Source organism: Brachionichthys hirsutus, unplaced genomic scaffold (genome assembly GCF_040956055.1).
Source record: "Brachionichthys hirsutus isolate HB-005 unplaced genomic scaffold, CSIRO-AGI_Bhir_v1 contig_987, whole genome shotgun sequence".
Classification (NCBI taxonomy): Eukaryota; Metazoa; Chordata; class Actinopteri; order Lophiiformes; family Brachionichthyidae; genus Brachionichthys; species Brachionichthys hirsutus.
In genome coordinates this window covers 292,132-311,323 of record NW_027180338.1, presented here as the reverse complement: position 1 = coordinate 311,323, position 19,192 = coordinate 292,132, and the positions used below count along the sequence as shown (strand labels likewise).

Sequence of the window (19,192 nt, the reverse complement as noted above, 5' to 3'; positions counted from 1 at the left end):
TCCAACCAATTGCAGGGGAAAAAAAGAGCGTGACAGATTCCACTGTCACTCCATCCCACGCAGGCGGAGCGATCAGTAATTGGGGAAAATGCCGCTCTGCCGCTGCATTCGTGTCGCACTGTCATCATGGCTTTGAATCGGAGTATTCCTGGTACGTAATGGACGCTGAGCGGAACTCTTCATATCTATGTAAAGAGTCAAGGAGCCCAGCCCACATGGACGAGCGCTGGATCGTTGATGCTATCACCGTTGCTGAATTATTCTGGGCCGCTTCTATAAAAGGTTCTCTTTCACAGCCAATGACAAACCATCAAGCCATCCTGCTCAAACGTTTGTCTCCAACCCCTGCAGGCGGTCCATCCTCTGCACGTTGCGCTCGATGGCGGCCTGGCATGTGATTGGCTGGGCACACTCGGCAAGGAACCATCCTCTCTCTCCGTCACGCAGTCGCTCACCTTCACACCAGCCTAACGAGGAGAAGTTTCACCACACGATAACTTGAGCTGTTTCTTTGTGAGGTCACTGCTTCCTATTTAGCAGCCGAATGTAGCTTGTTCTTTGATAATGACATGCCGTCTCCATGGTTACAAGGGGAATGCCCTTGTTGATTTACAGAATAAAACTAGAGCATTTGAGTGAAAAGGCAAGCATACCGTCTTCCACAGTCTGCGAAAGCAACACCACATCAGCCACCTGCAGGGACAACTCATCTGGCTGCTTGGCTGTGTAAGTTCTGATCACCTCCATCTGCATGATATCTGAAACACAAAAGCAACAATCAAATGCATTAGCCTGGTCCTATTTCAAAACACTGCTATGGGAATTCAAACTCAACGTCAAGTTGAATGAATGTGAGGGGGAAAAAAGGTTGTTTCATCAAATGGCCACATGGAGGCGCAACAGACTAACAATAGACGTGATTGAGACTTACTGGTTCTGTCCTGACACTTGTTGCTGTTGACATTCTGTCCCAGAGCACTGATCCACCGAGCTCGCTCATTCCTACACGGACACACGAAGACGCATTCAAAATTCTCAAAAGTTGTTCTAGTACTAGCAATCAGAGTTTTATTAACAAATCACAACTTGACAATTTTGTCACGACTGACAAGGAAGGAGTTTTCCATTTTGCACGTCGGATGTGGCATGAGATCTGCCTGGAAAGGACTGCGGAGATACATTAAGCACAGCAGGCTAGCATGCCGTTGAGGGAAAATTCATTATTCATCCGCTATCCTTCCCGCCCACCTATCTGTCCATCCATCATTGTGAGAACAGAGGTGTGTTTTCAGTCGGAGAGATCAAACACAAGGCTGATTCTCAGGAGAGGACAAGCCTGCTTCTACTAGCTCGCTCTCTCTCTCTCGCTCTCTCACCAGTTTCATGGGAAAAAGCTTGTGGGTGGAGCTGCACAGGTCAGATTCCATTAAACTCTCATTTCACCTGTTCTCATCTACTGCTAAATGCAGCTGAGGATTTAGAAAAGACAGGAGGGAGAGAGACAAAGGGAGTTTTGGAAATGAAGCGGAGGGGCTCCCCTCATGAATCAGCCTGCATCTTGCAGATGGAGACAACACGCACAGTCGATTACAGACGCTTCACAATGGCCTCAATTGAACCTCATAAAGAATAGCCCCCTGAGTCACACCGCATTTGTGTTTTCCCATTGTGATTGTGCACCGTTTGTGTCTTTTTTTAGGACACACAACGTGTAAAATATGAGTTCATGTCATCCGTAAACAACAAATTTCCTGTGTGACATCAATATAAACCTTTGTAACCAATACTTTGAGCGACGTCAGCAATTTAGTGTGCCCACAACATAATATAATCCCTGATAAAAGGCAACCTTTGGATTGGATTTGGTTTACTGTCCGTTTTCAGTTAGTGCTCTGCCACTATGTGAGCTTCACTCATTTTTTCCTTTAGGGCTGACATGTAGCCTGCAAACTTGGCGATCTGCACAAGTTGTTGCTGTGTGGAAACATGTTGCCTTTTTAGAGGTGCATCAACAACGCACATTAAACAAGGGCTCCAATAGACGCCAGCTATTCAATTTTCACAGATCGATTTACGGTATGTGCTTTCTGATTCCACCTGCCTCTTCAGGCTCAGCGGAGTCATCAGACACCACCACCACCTACTACTCAGAGCCGATACACTTAGGTCACAATCCCCACTGAATATAAGTGTTGACGACTTTTAGACTACTTCATGACGTTGTGTCCGGTGTGCATTGCACATGCTAAATTGTTCATAAAGTAAAGCTGATATTTTAAAAATCAGGAAATTGTGACTGACACATGAATATTTTTATAAAATGTCACAACCAAACTAAAGTGCTGATTGAAGCTGCTGGCAATTCTCAAGTATCTACATACGCGTGAAGATTAAATGGCAATGGAAGAAAAACACATTAAAAAAAGATTACAACCGAGTGTATATTTATAGCTCTTCAGGAACACAAACGATCAATGATCATGATGTTGCTTTTAGCTTCCCTTCCTGCCTCACGGACTGAAAGTTTGGTACCTATAGATTGAAACCTAAATGAGCTTAAGCCTGACCTGCCCTGTCAGATGTTTGAGACACAACCACGCAAACATTCCGGTTTGCTTTGTCATTCCTGAACAGCTGAACTACTTCATGAAAGCAGTGAACGTAAATGTTTCCTGCATACCTAACAGACACACAGACAGACGACAACATGCGTTTGACAGGCGCTCAGTGGTTATCTGCGGAATGTGAAGCACATAGCAAAAAAGACAGAGTTAAGGGGGGGGGGGGGGGGTCAAATCATGATGTGCAAGCGTGCAGCAGATGTACGGATTCCTCTTCTGCTTACGTAACTGGTGCTGCTTTGTCTTATAGCTGCATATTTCATTAGCTCTACTACTTTGCTGCAAACATCTGTGGCTGCTCGCATCCACTGACAGAGGAGAACTATTCACTGACTGCAGACAGGACATGACTTCAGGGTCACAAGAAGTTTTGCTGGCATGCAAAACCAAACAAAGACTACAGATTAAAATGAGAACACACCATACAGAAAGAGAAGAATCATCGCAAGCTATGCAAGAAGGGGCATCCACACAGGCGTCCTTGTGCCATTTCCAGTCCAGCTGTCAGTCTGAATTCCTGACGTATTATGTCACTGCTGCGGTCAAAGATCATTCTACTGCACTCATATTCCTGAAGACCTCCCACAGAAGCGCGCAGATGCAGGTAATGCATCAGCGTAAAGGTCAGCAGGCAGAGAACAGATGGAGCTGAAAGCATAAAACCCCCACAACGGACGACAAGAGTAAAATTACATTTGGGTCGTTCAATTTCCAGCAGAAAAACATAGACCCGCCTCTAGTCAGAATCTCATATCTCCCTCACCCCTGGGAACTTGTCAGGTACTTATTTTCTTGTTGGTGGGCGTCTTTTGGTTGATTCCTACTTTTTAGTGTTTTTCTTCTTTGTCCACAAGATATTTAGCAAAATGTAATAGATTTTGATAAACATTTAGCGTGAGGGTGAATCTTGAAGAATGGAGAACAAATGCATATTGTGGATCTAACAACATCATGGTGACAACAGCAGAGTGTATGTATATCCTGGGTTCTCTATACAGCATGGCATGCAGCACATTCACTCCCACAGTAATTTCTACTTCCGGAGGAAGTCATCCTGTGGCCATGACAAAAACAAAGAGCAGACACTGGCTGCCGTCTAAAAGATGAGCTGCGGGGCAGTGAGGAAGGGTCCGGGAGAGTGGAAGAGCGGGTGGAGGGAAGCGTGGGAAACAGCCCACTAAACAATGGGCCACTGCTTGTTGGCAGCAGCTTTTACAAAGCCAAGCAATCATTCAGTACTCCAGTGAGTAGAGGGCTACAAACCAAACACACACACACACACACACACACACACACACACAGCCTACACAATTACAACTTAGCTCAGGGCCCCAAAACCAAAAGCTATCAAAGAAGGGAGTCTAGGGAATTTCCATTACATCACAAACACTGGGGGCACTCAGACAAGTAGACCCCCCCCATGTATATGTGAGTGCTATATAAAGCTCAACTCATGCCCCCCCCCCAACGCAAGACGTAGGAGTAGCAGTGATTCTCTTAGTGACATCATGGGGCAAACATCAGCAGGTGACGCAGCTATTCAGCCATAAGGCCAGCTTTGAGCAAGCGGGACAAACAAAGTCAATTTGTTTGTCCCGCAGACAATTTCCTGGGTACAAAATTATACAAATATTTTCTTCATTTTTGCTTTTTCCCCCCCCAATAGAAATCCTGAATGGTTTCACCCACTGATGCCTGGGGTTTCTTTTAAATTTCCAATAAACTGTGATGAAAGGATGTAATTTGATTCCTCTGCTACCGCGTGAACACCTGTACCATCTTCTGAGCTCCTGTCAGGAGGGTTATGCTCTCTCTACAACATTGGAATGATTAATGATTGAATGATTAACAGCTAACGCTCGTTGAAAGTTTTCTACAGTCGAGCTGAAAACATACCTTCCATGATACGAACACAGAGGGACTTTTCCTAACAGAAAACAGGCCTTGTGAAAAGGATTGATCCCCGGAAAATAATTACAGTGAAAACTGAGTGTGTGTGCGTGTGTGTATGTACGTGCACACACATGAGCTGTAAATCCTAACGCTTACCAGAACAAATACACCCTGTATGAAAGTCAATATGCGACAGATCCTCTCCTTTAGTACAGGTTATGTAATCTATGCAAACAACCTCGATTTTACTCCATTCCCTGTACGAAGAGAGATGGATTCTGGGGGATGAAGTCTGGTCTAAGCTTTACAAACACAACGGCAGGCATGAAGTTCACTGCACTAAAAAATGTGCAACGAATTTCAGCTACAACCGGCAACTTTTCCACAGAGAACATGTTTATCTAAAGCAGCCTTTAATATACCTCATGCTTGCATAACGGACAGATGAACCGTCCTTTATACAGCCGAACAACAGCAGTCGGGCAGAATCTCCAGAAGAGGTGTAACTAAATATCCCTGTGAGCCAAGGTCCCAAAAGAGGTTTAGATATAAGAGCCAACGGAGAGAGGAAGTGAAAAAGAATATCAGATCAAATACAGGAAGATAAGGGAGTCTGTGTCAGGGAGAAGGACCTGAGCGATCTCCGCTGGAAAAACACATTGGAGTGAAACTTGTGCTGTCTTGGCTCTACACCAAAATATACAATCTTAATGCCACTCTGCAGGCCGTGTGTGTTTGTGCAAGGATGCAGCTTTAACTAAGTGATCAGACAGCTCCACTCAAAATCAACGTCAGGTGAATCTATAACTCAAACTCAGGTGAAACAGAAACAGCAAAGTTTACTCACAGCAACTCCGTCCCCAGGATCATGACCACCTTTTCACTGGAGTGGTTGCTACGGAAACACAGGCGGAAAAGATGGTTGGCGCCGGGTTGCCGTGAGCTCAGCATGCTGCCTGTGCTTCTGACTGGTGACAGGTTGAGATCCTCTGGCTGGCAGGAGCCCACCCAGATCTGGTCCCTGAGAGCGTAGTCTATCACGTTGTAGCTGTCGTCGCTGAAAGAGACAGAGCGTTTTCAGGAAGGAGTAACTCCTCAAAATGTGGTGGCATCTCAGTATCACTATGGGCTGTTGAAGATCCAGGTTTAGTGGGCTAAAGCAGCTGGCACATGCTGTTCGGTTATAACACACAATGTACCCGCTACCTTTTCCCATCCACCCAGTTGAAGCTCACCGTTTTAACCACATATTTGATTTCATTGGACCTCAGCTATTCGAATCCAGACAGGAAGGTTGCAAAGTTATCCAAATGGCCTGAATGAATGCAGCTGTCTACAAATCCCCCACAATACATCAGCTGCCACCTTGTTTCTTCAGCGCGTGCTTACATTTCTCACAAGAACGCTTTACCTGAGCGTGACCCAGCATCCAGCAGAGCACTGAGTCGATGGAAACATCTGGAGCTTATTGTGAATATCAGTATCTCTGAGGCAGCGCCAAAGCCTTGAGAAGAAATGTGCATGTGCGTGTTTTCAACGTGCCCGGAAAAACAGGAGCCGCATGTGTTTCATCATCCCGAGACAGAGACAGCAACAGAGTCGAGCAGCTACTGGACTAGAGCTGGCTTCTTGTGACGTAACATGACCATCAATGCATTACATTTAGTGATTTAGTAAACACACATCAGTGTGAGCCTACTGGCTCAGAGGCTTTCAAAGAGGTTCAGCTGTTACCCATAAACCCTTGCTGTTAACCAATCAATCAGGTTACAGCAAGCTGCCTTGATCCTCTTAGAAGAGGAAAGTGCTTGAAGTAAGAAACCTATAAAAGTGGATGAGATGGGCAGGATTGTGAGGACAAGGACTGATGCCTATGATGTGGAACAGACTGATCTGAAACGTGCCTAACATTCCAACACACATGCAAATTCACAAGGAAGCCTAAAGACGGCACAAACGCACGCACACACACACACACACACACACACACACACACACACACACACACACACACACACACGATAAGACTAAAATATTCTTGTGCAATGCAGGATTGTTGAGACTATGGCATTGGTAAACAAACAAGAGGAACTGGGACAGAAAGCATTGGGATTATAGATTGTCACGTACGCAAAGATAGGAGTGACAAAAAACATGCAAGGTCTTCACTACAATTTAACAACATGGAAAAACAGAGGAAGAGAGTTAGAGGGAGAAAAATGATAAACTCTAGCGTTGGAAGTGTAAAGGATTCCAAACCCCCGACAGGAAAATAAGAGGAAGTGAAGCTGAGAGAGGAGCCAGCTGGTGTGGACTCGCTGTTATGCAAGCGTCCCCGTGAGTGCAGCCGGACAACCCTTTCCCTGCTGCGTGACAATGTGGATTCCAGAAATCCAAGTCCATTTTGGATGCAGGAAAAGTGAATAAAATGAAAAGTTTGTTACGATGAGGGTCTACTGACCTCCTTTTGTTTTCTCTTTCACAGCGGAGAGAGGATGCAAAAATGAGAATCTTTTTTAGATTTTTCATTTTCTAACCGCTTATTCCGTTATCGGGTCGCGGGCCAAGCTGGAGCCAATCCCAGCAGTCAATGGGCGAGAGGCAGGGGACACCCTGGACAAGCCGCCAGTTCATCGCAGGGCAACACAGAGACAGACAACCAGCCACACACACACTCACACCTATGGGCAATTTAGTGTCACCAATCAGCCTAGGCTGCATGTCTTTGGTGGTGGGAGGAAGCCGGAGAACCCGGCGAGAACCCACGCGGACACGGGGAGAGCATGCAAACTCCTCACAGAATGGCCACAAGCCGGAGACGAACCTGCGACCATCTCGCTGTGAGGCAACAGTGCTTACCACTGCGCCACCGAGCCGCCCTCTTTTTTAGATGTAAAATTAATTTTCTATGATCTAACCATTGTGGTTATTATTGATTAATGTGGAAATCAAAAAGAGCAAAAAGTCCAAAATATATGGAGAATTGTTTCGTTCTTGTCCAGATCCAAACATTCAAAACTCAAAGATAGTTCTCCACACTGAAGAGCTAGAATATGCTCTGTGTGCCTGAAAGTGACTTTGAATAATCGACTGTATTTATTATGATATACAGACAAATCCGCGTTCTCTTCTTTGGCTATTAAGGAAAGCATTCTCAAGTCATATCTTTTCACTCTGCTGTATGTTTGACCTTCACACCCCTGGTGTTCACGGTGTTCCCAGAAATGCCTGCTACTGAAATAAGACAAGCCAAAAGGATTCAAGCACACAGTGTTATTGCATTTGGCAGCATCCTGTTCGTTGCTTGTAAGCAATCCGCCCACAAACTCGGACTCACAATGGCCACGAGAGAGCTATTACACCATCATGTCAGGAGGTCTGGCTGGATGATTACTGGATGCAGAGTGTAATCAACTGCCGCTCCCTTTCAAAAGAACACACATGATACCAGAGCCTTCCTTTTCCAAATTCCTCTTCCAAGCACACGCCTGACACCGCACGCCACCGGAGCCTGCTGTCCCTGAGCCCACTTAAAAAAAAAATCCATACGTTCTTTTTCTTTTTGTGCATGGTGTTAAAATCAGTTCAGGACTCAAAGGGGGACGGCGAGCAAGACACACCCAAAATGCATACACAAACGAACCCCACAGACGCTTGTGGAAGTCTCCCCACGGCTCGCTTCATAATTTAGTGGCAAACCAAGAGGGAAAAGAGGAGTCACCGGCAGGGTAGACAACAAGCAGCTCTACTTGTTCCAGATGCTACAGGGGCATGTTCAAAGTTCAAACCTCAACAAGCACCAGAAAATCACATGCACATTAACGATGACATGTTGCGGCAAGTTCAGTAATGTGCACCTGTTGCATTCTGCATCTGCAGGCGTTAATGGCCGTTAAATATCGAATCCTATTCTACTGACAAAGATATCACCAAAGGTTCTGTAAATGTCAACAAGTTTTTTTTTAAAGCACCATCAATGCAATTTAGGAGTTATTTTACATCCATTTTGGCAAAATGCTCAAAAGTTTTATTGGATTCCCATTTATTGCCAAAGTAAAGTCATTAATTCACGGAATAACAAATACCAATAAACTATTTCTGAAATCTACGTTTACAAGTATTTAAATAAGCAATGTCAAAGTAGTGTTGAATAAACATTGACATATTTTATACCTACTTAAAAATCTTTAATGCTTCATGTGTGACGCATCAACATTTATGATATTCAAGGTCTACAATTTGTTATGTTCAAATTCTAGAATTGAGTCAACCCTGTTCTCACTGTCATGTCTGTTTCAGCAGGGCCTCCAGAACTGAAGATTCCTGTTTCTCACAACAAGTTAAAACACGAGGGTGGCGAAGACACGCCCTCGACTCAAGGTCAGGGTTGCATCTAGGAATACACACAGCGTTGTCACCGCAAAGGTTGTCGGTTAAACTTTCACACTCAATGTGTTAGAACACGAGCGACAAAGCGAAATATGAACACAAAGGCCACGCTCGCAGCAGCCAAGTCAAATGTGGGCTCACCTCTTCTTCCTGGTGACGATAAAGACATCGTTGAAGAGGAAGAAGTAGACCTGCTGTCGAGAAGTCCGCTTGAGGAAAATGCCATTGTCCTCCACAAATGCGGTCAGCTCGCCTCTCTTCACCATCCACCTGGAGGAGGAGACCAGGGGGAAAGGCTGGAGGACAAGAGGAGAGGATGCGTTTAATGGGAAAAGGCAAGAGGTAAAGGAAAAGCTGGCTAAACGGCGGCTGAGGAAATGTCTGATCGAGGTCTAGGAATACCAAATGTGGAAACATTAGTTGCTATAGAACATAGCATGCTATCTGGTCGCTATTTGAATGGATGTGTCAACAGAAGCTGCAGTTCTAACAACTCGGATTTAAACCCCAAAAAATGGTTAGTAATGTCTATTACGTGTGTATATGTGTGTGTGTGACATTTGACATTTTACACCAGGTTAGTACCTTGATCTTGAAATCCAGCTGAGAGTTGATGGTATACATCATTTCGGTTCGCTCCATTGTGCGAGCTCCTTCGTTACACTTTCGTACAACCTGTTCTCACACATGCCACAAACAGACACACACAAACAGAATTGTTACAAATGTGTAACATGAACATCAAGAGCTAAGAAATTAACCCAATTAATAGGATGCGCCCAAGTCCACAAATTAGAAACAACAAAGGAACCTAAATATCAAAACGTGCCCCTTCAGTACTTGTTTATTGTGTGCAGAACGTTTCTGGAAAATACAATAAACCATTTTTAGGCTAAGCTCTGGAAATTGAGTCGCTTGAACAGACAGAACTCAATTTTATATCCTCCTCATAGTTTGTCAGTGGAAGGGGATAATTAAATAATGCTCGATTGACACACATGGTGTTAAACACATCCATGGCAGCATCAACCCACACACCTTGCTGACCGCTTGCAAGGCCCTCGTGCACTCGTCATATTGTGTTGAGTCTTTGGGAGTCTTCTGACAAATTGTCTGCAACAAAGTGATGTCACAGATCATAATTTAAACCAAATTAAAATCATTGTACAGTATACGCAACAATTCACAGCAAATCATTGCATCAGTGTTCACCATAGTCGATCTGCATGACATATTGGTGCCTGAAGAAAGCTGTGGGAAGAAGTGACGTGAAACCAAACTTTCCCAGGATCCAAAAGCCTCTGAACGCACAAGCAGAAAGCCCAAAGCCCCGAGGGAAAGACTTGACAGAAGAAAATAGAGAGGAGGAGGAAGTAAGAGTAGAGTAGAGTAGAGTAGAGGATGAGCACAGTGGGAATAGAAAATGTGGAACCAAAGGAAGCAAACTGATGACAAATCAAAACATCAAAAGGAAGAAGTTCATTCAGTTGAGGTTAATGAATAATGGTCTGATGATCTACAAACATTTTTGAAACTGGAAAACATCCCACGCAGAATAAATCATGGATACAAAAAAAGAACTGTTGTGTAAGAATTCCAAAAGCTTATGTTACTGGACTTCTTCACTGCACTCACATCCATAAGCAGCGGCAGGCGCGTGATCCTCTGCATGGGCAGGATCAGGAATGAGATCATGGGGAGGTTTTTGCAATCTGGGTCACCCTCGATCCTGGTCAGCACCTCCTTAAAAACTGGATTCTTGGACCTGCAGGGTCAAAGATAGAAGGGTGTTTTGATGTCAATTAAGAGAGGAAGAAGATGAAAAAATAGTGGGAGGTAGAGGGAAACACTCTGGTGTCAGTACAGCCATGTTGGATATGATAAGAACATCCGTTCGGTCACTCACACCAGCCTCTGTAGAGTTCTCTGCTGATAGACCTCATTGGAGCAGTATGTGATGTAGGGATCAAAGTTAGACTGAGCATGTCTGCAGACGATGCCACTGATGTCATCGATCACAATGCTCTGTTGGTGTTTTTCCTCCAGTTCTTTAAAGAACCTGAACACAACGATGAACGGTTAGTATGTCAGGGATTCATGCGCTGCATAGCCCCAGCTTGAGTCAGGCACATCCCATCATTCGTCATCCCACGCATGGGGAGAACATGGGATACAGAGCCAGATATGCAGGAAGCACAGCCGCATCTTTCATCCAAACCACCAGTGAGAGGAAAGAGGAACTCCACGCCTCCTCGAATAGACTTTGCCTCGCGTTAAAAAGAACACAGAGGCCTTTCCTTTTCCTGAACAGCTCAGGCAATGTTTTAACATCACACCACGTATCCAGCTTCAAGAGAACCGCTTCAGCAGGGATCGTCCAAATTGACAAACAGGAAGCAGTCTCACAGATACAGGATGCTGACCTTGACTAGCTGGACCTTTTTAGTTAATCTGCAAATGCGCTGCTAAGACTATCTATGGGAAGCAATGCTTTGTGTGAAGCTGGAGCCTCCCCCATCTCTGACCCCATAGTAGTGCATAGTCTATGAATTGTACCTTTACAAATTAGGTCTGGAATAATCAGTGTAACACACACACACATGCTAGCCTATCCTTCGATCCTTGGCTTTAAGGCATGACCAGGGAATAAAAACATCAATAATCCTCCTTTGACACAATTCAATCCCTATAGCAGCATGATGTCATAAAGAAAAGAGGACAAGGGAGCATATTAACCTTGACAGCATTCAGAGAGGATAACCAAAGCACATTCTCCATTATGTCTTTCACACCCAAAAGCAACAGTCCAAGGACAGTGTGACTCATCAACAACAAACAACAACAATATTACATCATTTGTGTCAGTTTTACTGAGGATCACATCCATAAACTTCTGGAAATAAATGAATGAATCAAATGTAACACCTAACTGAATGTGCATCATGTGCTGCTTGCTCTTAGTCGTAAGCGTCACCGTTCTCATTAGGGAGCGGGCGACTTGTGAGCAGTGTCAGGATAACGTCAAAGGTTTTGTTGCTGAAATTCTGTCAGTCGTTTATAGAACTCATTCCAGCGATGATGTAATGGCTTCTTCTTTCTGTCAGTTCATGGGATCCTTGAAAGGTCATTTCCTGTGCTATGTATAAGATTCAACAGCCTATGCATGAACACTATCAAACAAGAGCGGAATAAAGACTCATGGCAACAGCTTTTGACTTTTGCATTTTTCCTGCACTAATATTTGGTGAACAGTTGATGCATCAGGTCTGTTTCTGAGCTCCCTCGCGCAACACAGAATGTTCATTTGATGCTGCAATCCTTCTGACTGTGTGTGTGTGACCTCCCATGTAGACAGACATCTACTCAGGCTGCATAACCAACATCCTTTGTTACTGGAAGCAACCTTGACTGAAGCCAGAACGTCAACCGTCCTAAACGAATGGCGTCAACAGATACGCTTCACGTGGAATGAGTGCAGCCTACCAACTGTCATGAAAGCCAAAGAATGCAAACACAAACACTATTAGACTTTTGCAGAGAAAGAATATGCTACAAATCCACACTTCAGAACATGCCATGACTAAGCCCACAATAAAAAAAAAGTGTATTAAACATGAAAACACACTGTAGCACAACCACACACTTACTTTTTACTGGCCTCACAGACGTCAGTGATGTTTGAGAAGAGGTGGTGGCGTTCGGTCTTAGTCATGGCCTCGCTGAGCTCTGCAGAGTTCTTGAACATGCGGATCAGGATCTCCAGACTATGCAAATAAGAGTGCTCTGAAGAGATCAACTCAAAAATGGCCTGAAAGAATGGAAAAGAGAGCAACGAATGGGAGATGGAGGAAAATAAAAGAGTAAGGCTGAAAAGAAGGGACAACTCTTTCGTGTGGGTGTTTTTTCTTTGCTTGTTTGTTTTTTAAAAATCAATTTGTGACTCTGCATACTTCATTTTATGGAATCTTTGATGGCTGACATTTGACACCTACATGTCAGTTACGTGTGGAATGCTGCTTTATATTGACAATCAGGGTAATGCTTTTTCTCTGCTCCCTACAGGTAAATAGAATAATAGAATGTCATATAACATCTGCTTTAAGATGTATGATAATCAATAGTGCATAATTCCTGCTGTACACTTTAATGTATTGGTCCAGTTAGAGCATGGCTGCAACTAAAAACTAAATTTCTGTAATTTTTAGGCTAGTTTTATTGATTAAGAGGAGTTGAAATGTCAAGAACACCAGAGCTCAAGCACCTCTATTCATTATGGCGAAGACTCCGCTACAAGATGGCAACACTATCCTGACTATTTTGGCTTCATTTTTGTCAAGTAGGAGAAAGTGGAGATGATTTGTCCATCTCTAAATAAACCAATGTTCTCGACCAATGATAGTGAGCCTCCCGTATTAATTGGACATGCTTAATTGATCTTGCATGCAAAGTAAACATTGGATTATTCTAAGTCTGACACAAAAATGTGATTCCCACCTCTTGCCTTTTGCGCTCCTCCTGGCTCATCCGGTCAGACAGACCACTTTTCTTTACCTGCACGAAACACACAATTTAAACTGATATTAAAGTCATGAAAAGATTTCACAAAGTTGTCAAAAAGGTTTCATGTTAAGTTTGGAGTGTATGGGTGGGTGTGGCCTGTTGTCCTGGCACACAAGGAAAGCACTTGCATGCCACACTGAATGGAGCGTTAATGGATTTGTTGTAGAGAATACGGGAAAAGAAAGGTCCTCATCAACTAAAGAGGCACATGGTGGGTGTTGGAATAAGAAGAGTGTATTACATCATTTTTGAAGTTCTGAAAGCTTTACTGATACTAATTTTAAAGGGAAGAATTGTGTTACATGTTGATGCTGTCAGTATTTGTACTTGAGTAAGACTGAAAAAACATCCTATGGGATGGATATGGAATGATATTAAAGCTCTGACCATTAAAATTTGTCAAACTAAATCAGCTTCAATAAAAACAAATGCCTCCATTGAATCTCTTTTTTTCCACATGCAGGCAAAAATCCAGTGATTTGATCTGTCCTAACATCAAGCTCCTTATCCTGCTTTGGTATGCAGGCACGAGGTCCAGGCCCACCACACCAGCACCTGCGTGGCAACACTCAGCAAACAATAAGAACAAACAAACCTGCAGAAGAACCGGACATCTCCTGTGGTTCTTCCTCTCACACATTCAGCAGCCTATTATTTATCTTCCTCTTACCCTCTTTGGATATGCAGCAAAACAATCTATGATCTATGAGTGTAGGGGGGGGGGGGGGGGTAGGTTTTAGTAAGCTTGCAGCCGAATGAAGGTTTTGTGACACGGCTGAAAATGAACCACAATCGACAATCATTCCAGATCCGATATGAAAGTTCTCTTCTTGAAGTCTGAATCCATGTTTCCTTTTCTGAAGCACAGGAAAACTGATGAACCGTCAGGAAGCATAGGCCGCTTGGGAGGATGCAGCAGTTATACTTTCTGTAACTATATGAATTCCTGGAAACATAAAAAAGAATTCTAGGGTGTGGCATTTAATCAAAAGCTAAATGATGAGGAGTGGGAAGATAGGAACTGCGGAAATAGAGACGATCAGAGAGGACTCAAATGAGGGCAACCTGTCTATCCGGTTCTGGGCTTAGCTCTGGATTGATCTAATTTCCCATCACACCAGTGTTACGCTATCACTTTTAAAAGAAAGTGTTAGAAGCGGAGGAACAATGCTGCGTTGTTAGATCATGTACTGTCTGGCCCAACGCAGCTGTGGAGAAAATAAGACAACTGACTTTGGGATAGTCCTGGTCAGTCTGGTGATGCTGGAATCAGCCAAACAACAAGGAGATTTTCACATTCTCTACCCTTAGATCTAAAAACGAATCCTAACTTCCTCCATCCATACCAATTTTTTGCTAAACAGACTGAAATGCCTTGCCAGAAAACTAAATTAACTCACTCCCCTTCTCTGTATTCCTCTTTATCTCCCTTTCTAGCCCTAACTAAATTATGCAATGCGGAACTCTCGTCTGTAGAGGCAACATTTTAAGCATATTTGCAGTCTGACTTTGCCAAAACACTGGCATCAGTCCCAGCAGCACTTTCAAGACATCCTGTGGATCTGGCTGACTATGGGCCTCCCTGCCACCCAAGACCAAGAAGAACTGCTCCTCGGCTACCTGAGAGGATTGGAGGAGGGCAGTAGCAGCGGGAGGATGGGCATGAACTGTGGCCAAACTGGATACGGTAGCATTCCTCAGAGCACTAGCATTCCAAGAGCATGTGGCGTATGTTTGTCTGCTACTGGAAGGAGGGAAAGGTGAGGAAAAAAAGAGGAATTATTTCTGACCACACTGAGCTGGCTCCAGGAGGTTCGTAGCGGTCTGAACTGCACCACAATGCCACTATCGGGTTTGGGCTCTCTGGAATAGGAGTCCTCATCCGAGTCATTATGTAAAGCCTTCTCCTGGTAGTTCTGGTACAGCTCTTCCTCTGGAACACAGTGTTTGATACAGACATTTATCATGTTGAAGTTTAAGGGTGCTTCCCCACCGACCGCAACAGCTCCGGGTTGTCAGACTTAATACAGATGGTCCTTACTTACTGACACACCCGTTTTAACGTTGACGGAGTTATGACGGGCTTTTGGAAATTTAAAAGTATGTTAAATAACGACAAGAAACCGGTGTTACGACGAGCGGGATGCACTGGCAGCGTAGCTACGAGTGAGCGCGTACATATGTGCAGTATAAATAGGAATAACAGATACAAGTGAGATAAAGGCAAAGACGTTAAAAAAAAGACGAGTGATTCTCACCTTCGCTGTCAAATGTCCGTTGTGTGGTCAACTGTTTCTTCCTATCTGGACTCTACAAGAAAAACGAAACACAAATAAAACACAAACGCGAGAACCTGGATAATCTCTAAGAGAATAATGAGGCACACACACTGATGAAAAAGGCTTGTGTCCTTATTGCCCCCTGCCTATGACCTGTCTGTGGCCTTTCTGGTGACCTCTGTCAGTGACCCCCGCCTAATTAAAGAGCCACTGTGTGTAAATGTGTGTATGTGTGGACACGGTGTCACATTACGTCATGTCTTCCAACAGCACATTTATTGTTTCCTTGTAAGGCTTTGTCAGAACTGCTGCTGCTCGGAACTTTTTTCCTCAATTCTCAAGTCTGTGTCTTAGTTTCCCAGATTGCACTTTGTCTACTCCGCCCCCCCCCCATACATAAGACTCAAAGCAATTATAGCACACACATATTAACCAATCAGACGATTGTAATGAACTCTTAATCTGCTCCAACCAAGGAAGCAATGTAAAACCTCAAAGTATTTAAAGGTGTGCTGATCCTGATCAACACCAACCACTGCCTTTTCTCTGATGAGTTTTCTCACCTTGATTTGTCCAGCGGTGTTGGACTTTTCTGTCCTCGGGCTGGCAGGCGTTGAACTCTCGTTGCTTGCAGGTTTCCGTGCGCCAGGGCTTGCAGGTTTGGCCGCTCCAGGGCTGGTGAGGGTGACACCGTCAGGACTTGATGGGCTGTCTGCTGATGCTGGGTTATCATTATGTGACCCTTGAATGACAAGCTGGGACAACTGATGGGCCCTTTGATCGACAGACGGTTCCTCTCTGTCTACTCCACTTACACAAGCCTTCCTATAGGACTTACTCCTCAGGCCTCTTCTGAGCGTCCCAGGACTCTCACTTTCTTCATCTCGACCCCCATTAAGGGGTCCGCCTGTAGAAAAGAAGGCTCCGGTTTCCACCATGCTCATGGTTTTTAGTGCCCTCTTTGAATTGTCCAACCCCAGCAGCCCTGCCAAGCTCGGTCCTTGTGTCCCGGGGGGTGGTGCCTTGCTCTGCCGAACATCCGATGCTAAACCCTTGGGAATGAGCTGGTGGGTTCCCATCTTCAGGGCAGCAGGGCTGTTTGTGCTGAGGACAACGGAGGGAGAGGGAGAAATAGTTGGGGAAAGTGACGGAGAGATGGAGGAGATGGAGGAGATGGAGGAGATGGAGGAAGAGGAATGTCTAGTATCCTGTGAGGAGGCAGATGAGACAGAGGACGGATTGCGAGGTGCCTGTCCTCTGTCTGCAGGGGACGGGGAGCGTGGAGTCGGGGGGTCAGAGGACGTGAGGGAAGAGAGAGAGAGAATGCTGGATGTGGAGCTGTGCGAGGGGGTGGGGGTATGTTGGAGTGGAGGAGAGGGGCTGGATGCCGATGGAATGAAGGACAGTTGACAGTGATCATAGTTGCTGTTGTTTGGAGGGCAAGGACACAATGCAGGAGGGGAATCATTAACAGGAGTGGGTTCAGGCGAGGGAGAACTCATGGCAAATCCTTTCTGGTTTTTCTGCGACCTGATACTTGCTGGACTGGACAGGGGTTTCTGGGAGTCCTGGTGCTGGTTATCAGACGATACTGTCACTACATTTTTTTTCTGCCCCTTGTCGCAGTCTCCGTTACACACTCTTTTATCCAGACAAGCAGATTTGCCATGCTCGGACTTAAATTTGGACAAAAACATTCCATTGGAGAAGTGACCGATACTGATGCTCCGAACCACTCTGCTTTTCTTTGTCGGTTTGCGCAGAACATGCTTCAATACCGAAGTGCTTTTCCCTGAGAGGTGGGGCGTGACTGTCAGTCTCTCAGCAGGTTGATTTGAAGGACAAGAGGACTTCATGTCCTCCACAGGGAAGTCTGTGGTCATAGCGCCATTTGCGTGGTAGCTGAAGGGTCTCGGTTTATGCAAATCTGTGCGACGCTTCCACAAAGGGGTGATGTTGGGATTAGACAGATCCACATCGTTGCCGATATCCATGACCTTACAGGGTCTGTGTGTTCTTCACTAGCTCTGTTCAAACCCAGAGTCCACAGAGCAAACACTGCAGCCCTGTGGAGAACTGATCGTACCCCTAAAGGGCAAACAAAAGACAGGAATAGCAATCAGTGTCAAAGACCTGCGAGCCGTGTCCAAATGTTCAAAGTTTACTCATTAACAGACGTTCGGTCGAGATACTGGCAGCTAAACTTATGAAACGACAAAAAAATCAGAGGCTAAACAAGCAGCTCATAATCTTTTTGTTTATGTTCACTGGGGTGAACTGGCCTTATTTCAAGCACACAGCTTGCAGGGCTTCTTCAAAAGTGTATTCAAATGGTGCCACAACGGCACCAGGGTTGCAGAACTGTCTTTGGGTCTTTCTTTTATTTATTTTTATCCCAACAAATTTGCTCATAAGGTTTATGACAGACATAAAGCAATGCCGAAATGTCCAGATTCAGATAGAGCACAAATCATTTTCAGGATTAATGTATTTATCCAAAGGAAACAGAATTTACCTCTAATCAGTGGAGCTGCTGTAGAATCCGATCATTGTACCTGTTGCAAAAAAAAAAAATCCTTCTCTGGCAAATTTTATGGCCTTCATTTAGAGCGCAATCGAAACCAAATGAAGTTGGTGAGAATCTGAGTGTCTGTTCGTCCTCAGGTCGGCAGCAATGTGCGCGTCTGAAGCGTGTTGACAGCGCTGAGCGGTTTCAGGAGGAGGAGGAGGAGGAAGGAGGGCGATGGAAATGAGAGGGAAACTTTACTCCCAACTTCCCAAGTATGCAGAAACTACTACTGCTGTACTTCAAGCTGTGGTGATCAGTTTAGATGGGAGAACGTTCGTTTACGTTGTTTTTTTATGACGTTTTTAATGAAATTGGACTCATATAAACCAAATAATGGTGATAATGTCCGGTTGGTTGGTTCATTTCATCATATGACGTCATTTAGGTCTAAAATGAGATCAATCGTTCAGTGAATATCAAACTATTCATGCGAGTTCAGAAAACATTGCATATTGGTTTTGAGCCAGACTAAATGGACTAATTGTTGTTTTGCGCCACCTCGTGGTTGATATTGTAATTGCAACAGTCCATGAAAATAGTGATTTTTAAACGTAGTAATTCATTGATTTCACATTATCACTTCTATCCTATATATAAATGTTCCTTAATTGTTTTGTTTGTTTTTTTCCATTATTAGTATTCCAACAGATATGACATTTTAGTTGTATTATGGGGGTGGGATTTAATAAGTTTTCTTCTTCCCACTCCTTTTCAAGCACGATATAATGTATTATTTGCTATTTTTGTGTACATGACCTTTGGTGTTTGTTTTGGACATATTTATTGGGTTTTTGTTTCTTTGGTCGATATATGGTTTCTTGTACACGAAAAGGTATTATTTATTTATTTATTTTTATTTTTATTCTGCTTGAAACAAACAA

At 44.2% G+C, this 19,192-nt stretch overlaps 1 protein-coding gene across 1 annotated transcript; it reads right to left on the bottom strand.

Annotated features, from left to right (window-relative positions):
* Positions 1-324: 324 nt before the first annotated feature.
* On the bottom strand, positions 325-17,736 carry LOC137913664 (rho guanine nucleotide exchange factor 26-like). Its single transcript, XM_068757301.1, has 14 exons — positions 16,306-17,736; positions 15,722-15,773; positions 15,254-15,396; positions 13,398-13,454; positions 12,551-12,711; positions 10,810-10,962; positions 10,539-10,668; positions 9,942-10,016; positions 9,489-9,578; positions 9,045-9,199; positions 5,362-5,571; positions 932-1,002; positions 654-758; positions 325-467 (listed from the first exon to the last, which is right to left on the bottom strand). The coding sequence occupies exons 1-14, from the start codon at positions 17,734-17,736 to the stop codon at positions 325-327; spliced, it is 2,976 nt and encodes a 991-aa protein (XP_068613402.1).
* Between the last annotated feature and the right edge of the window lie 1,456 nt (positions 17,737-19,192).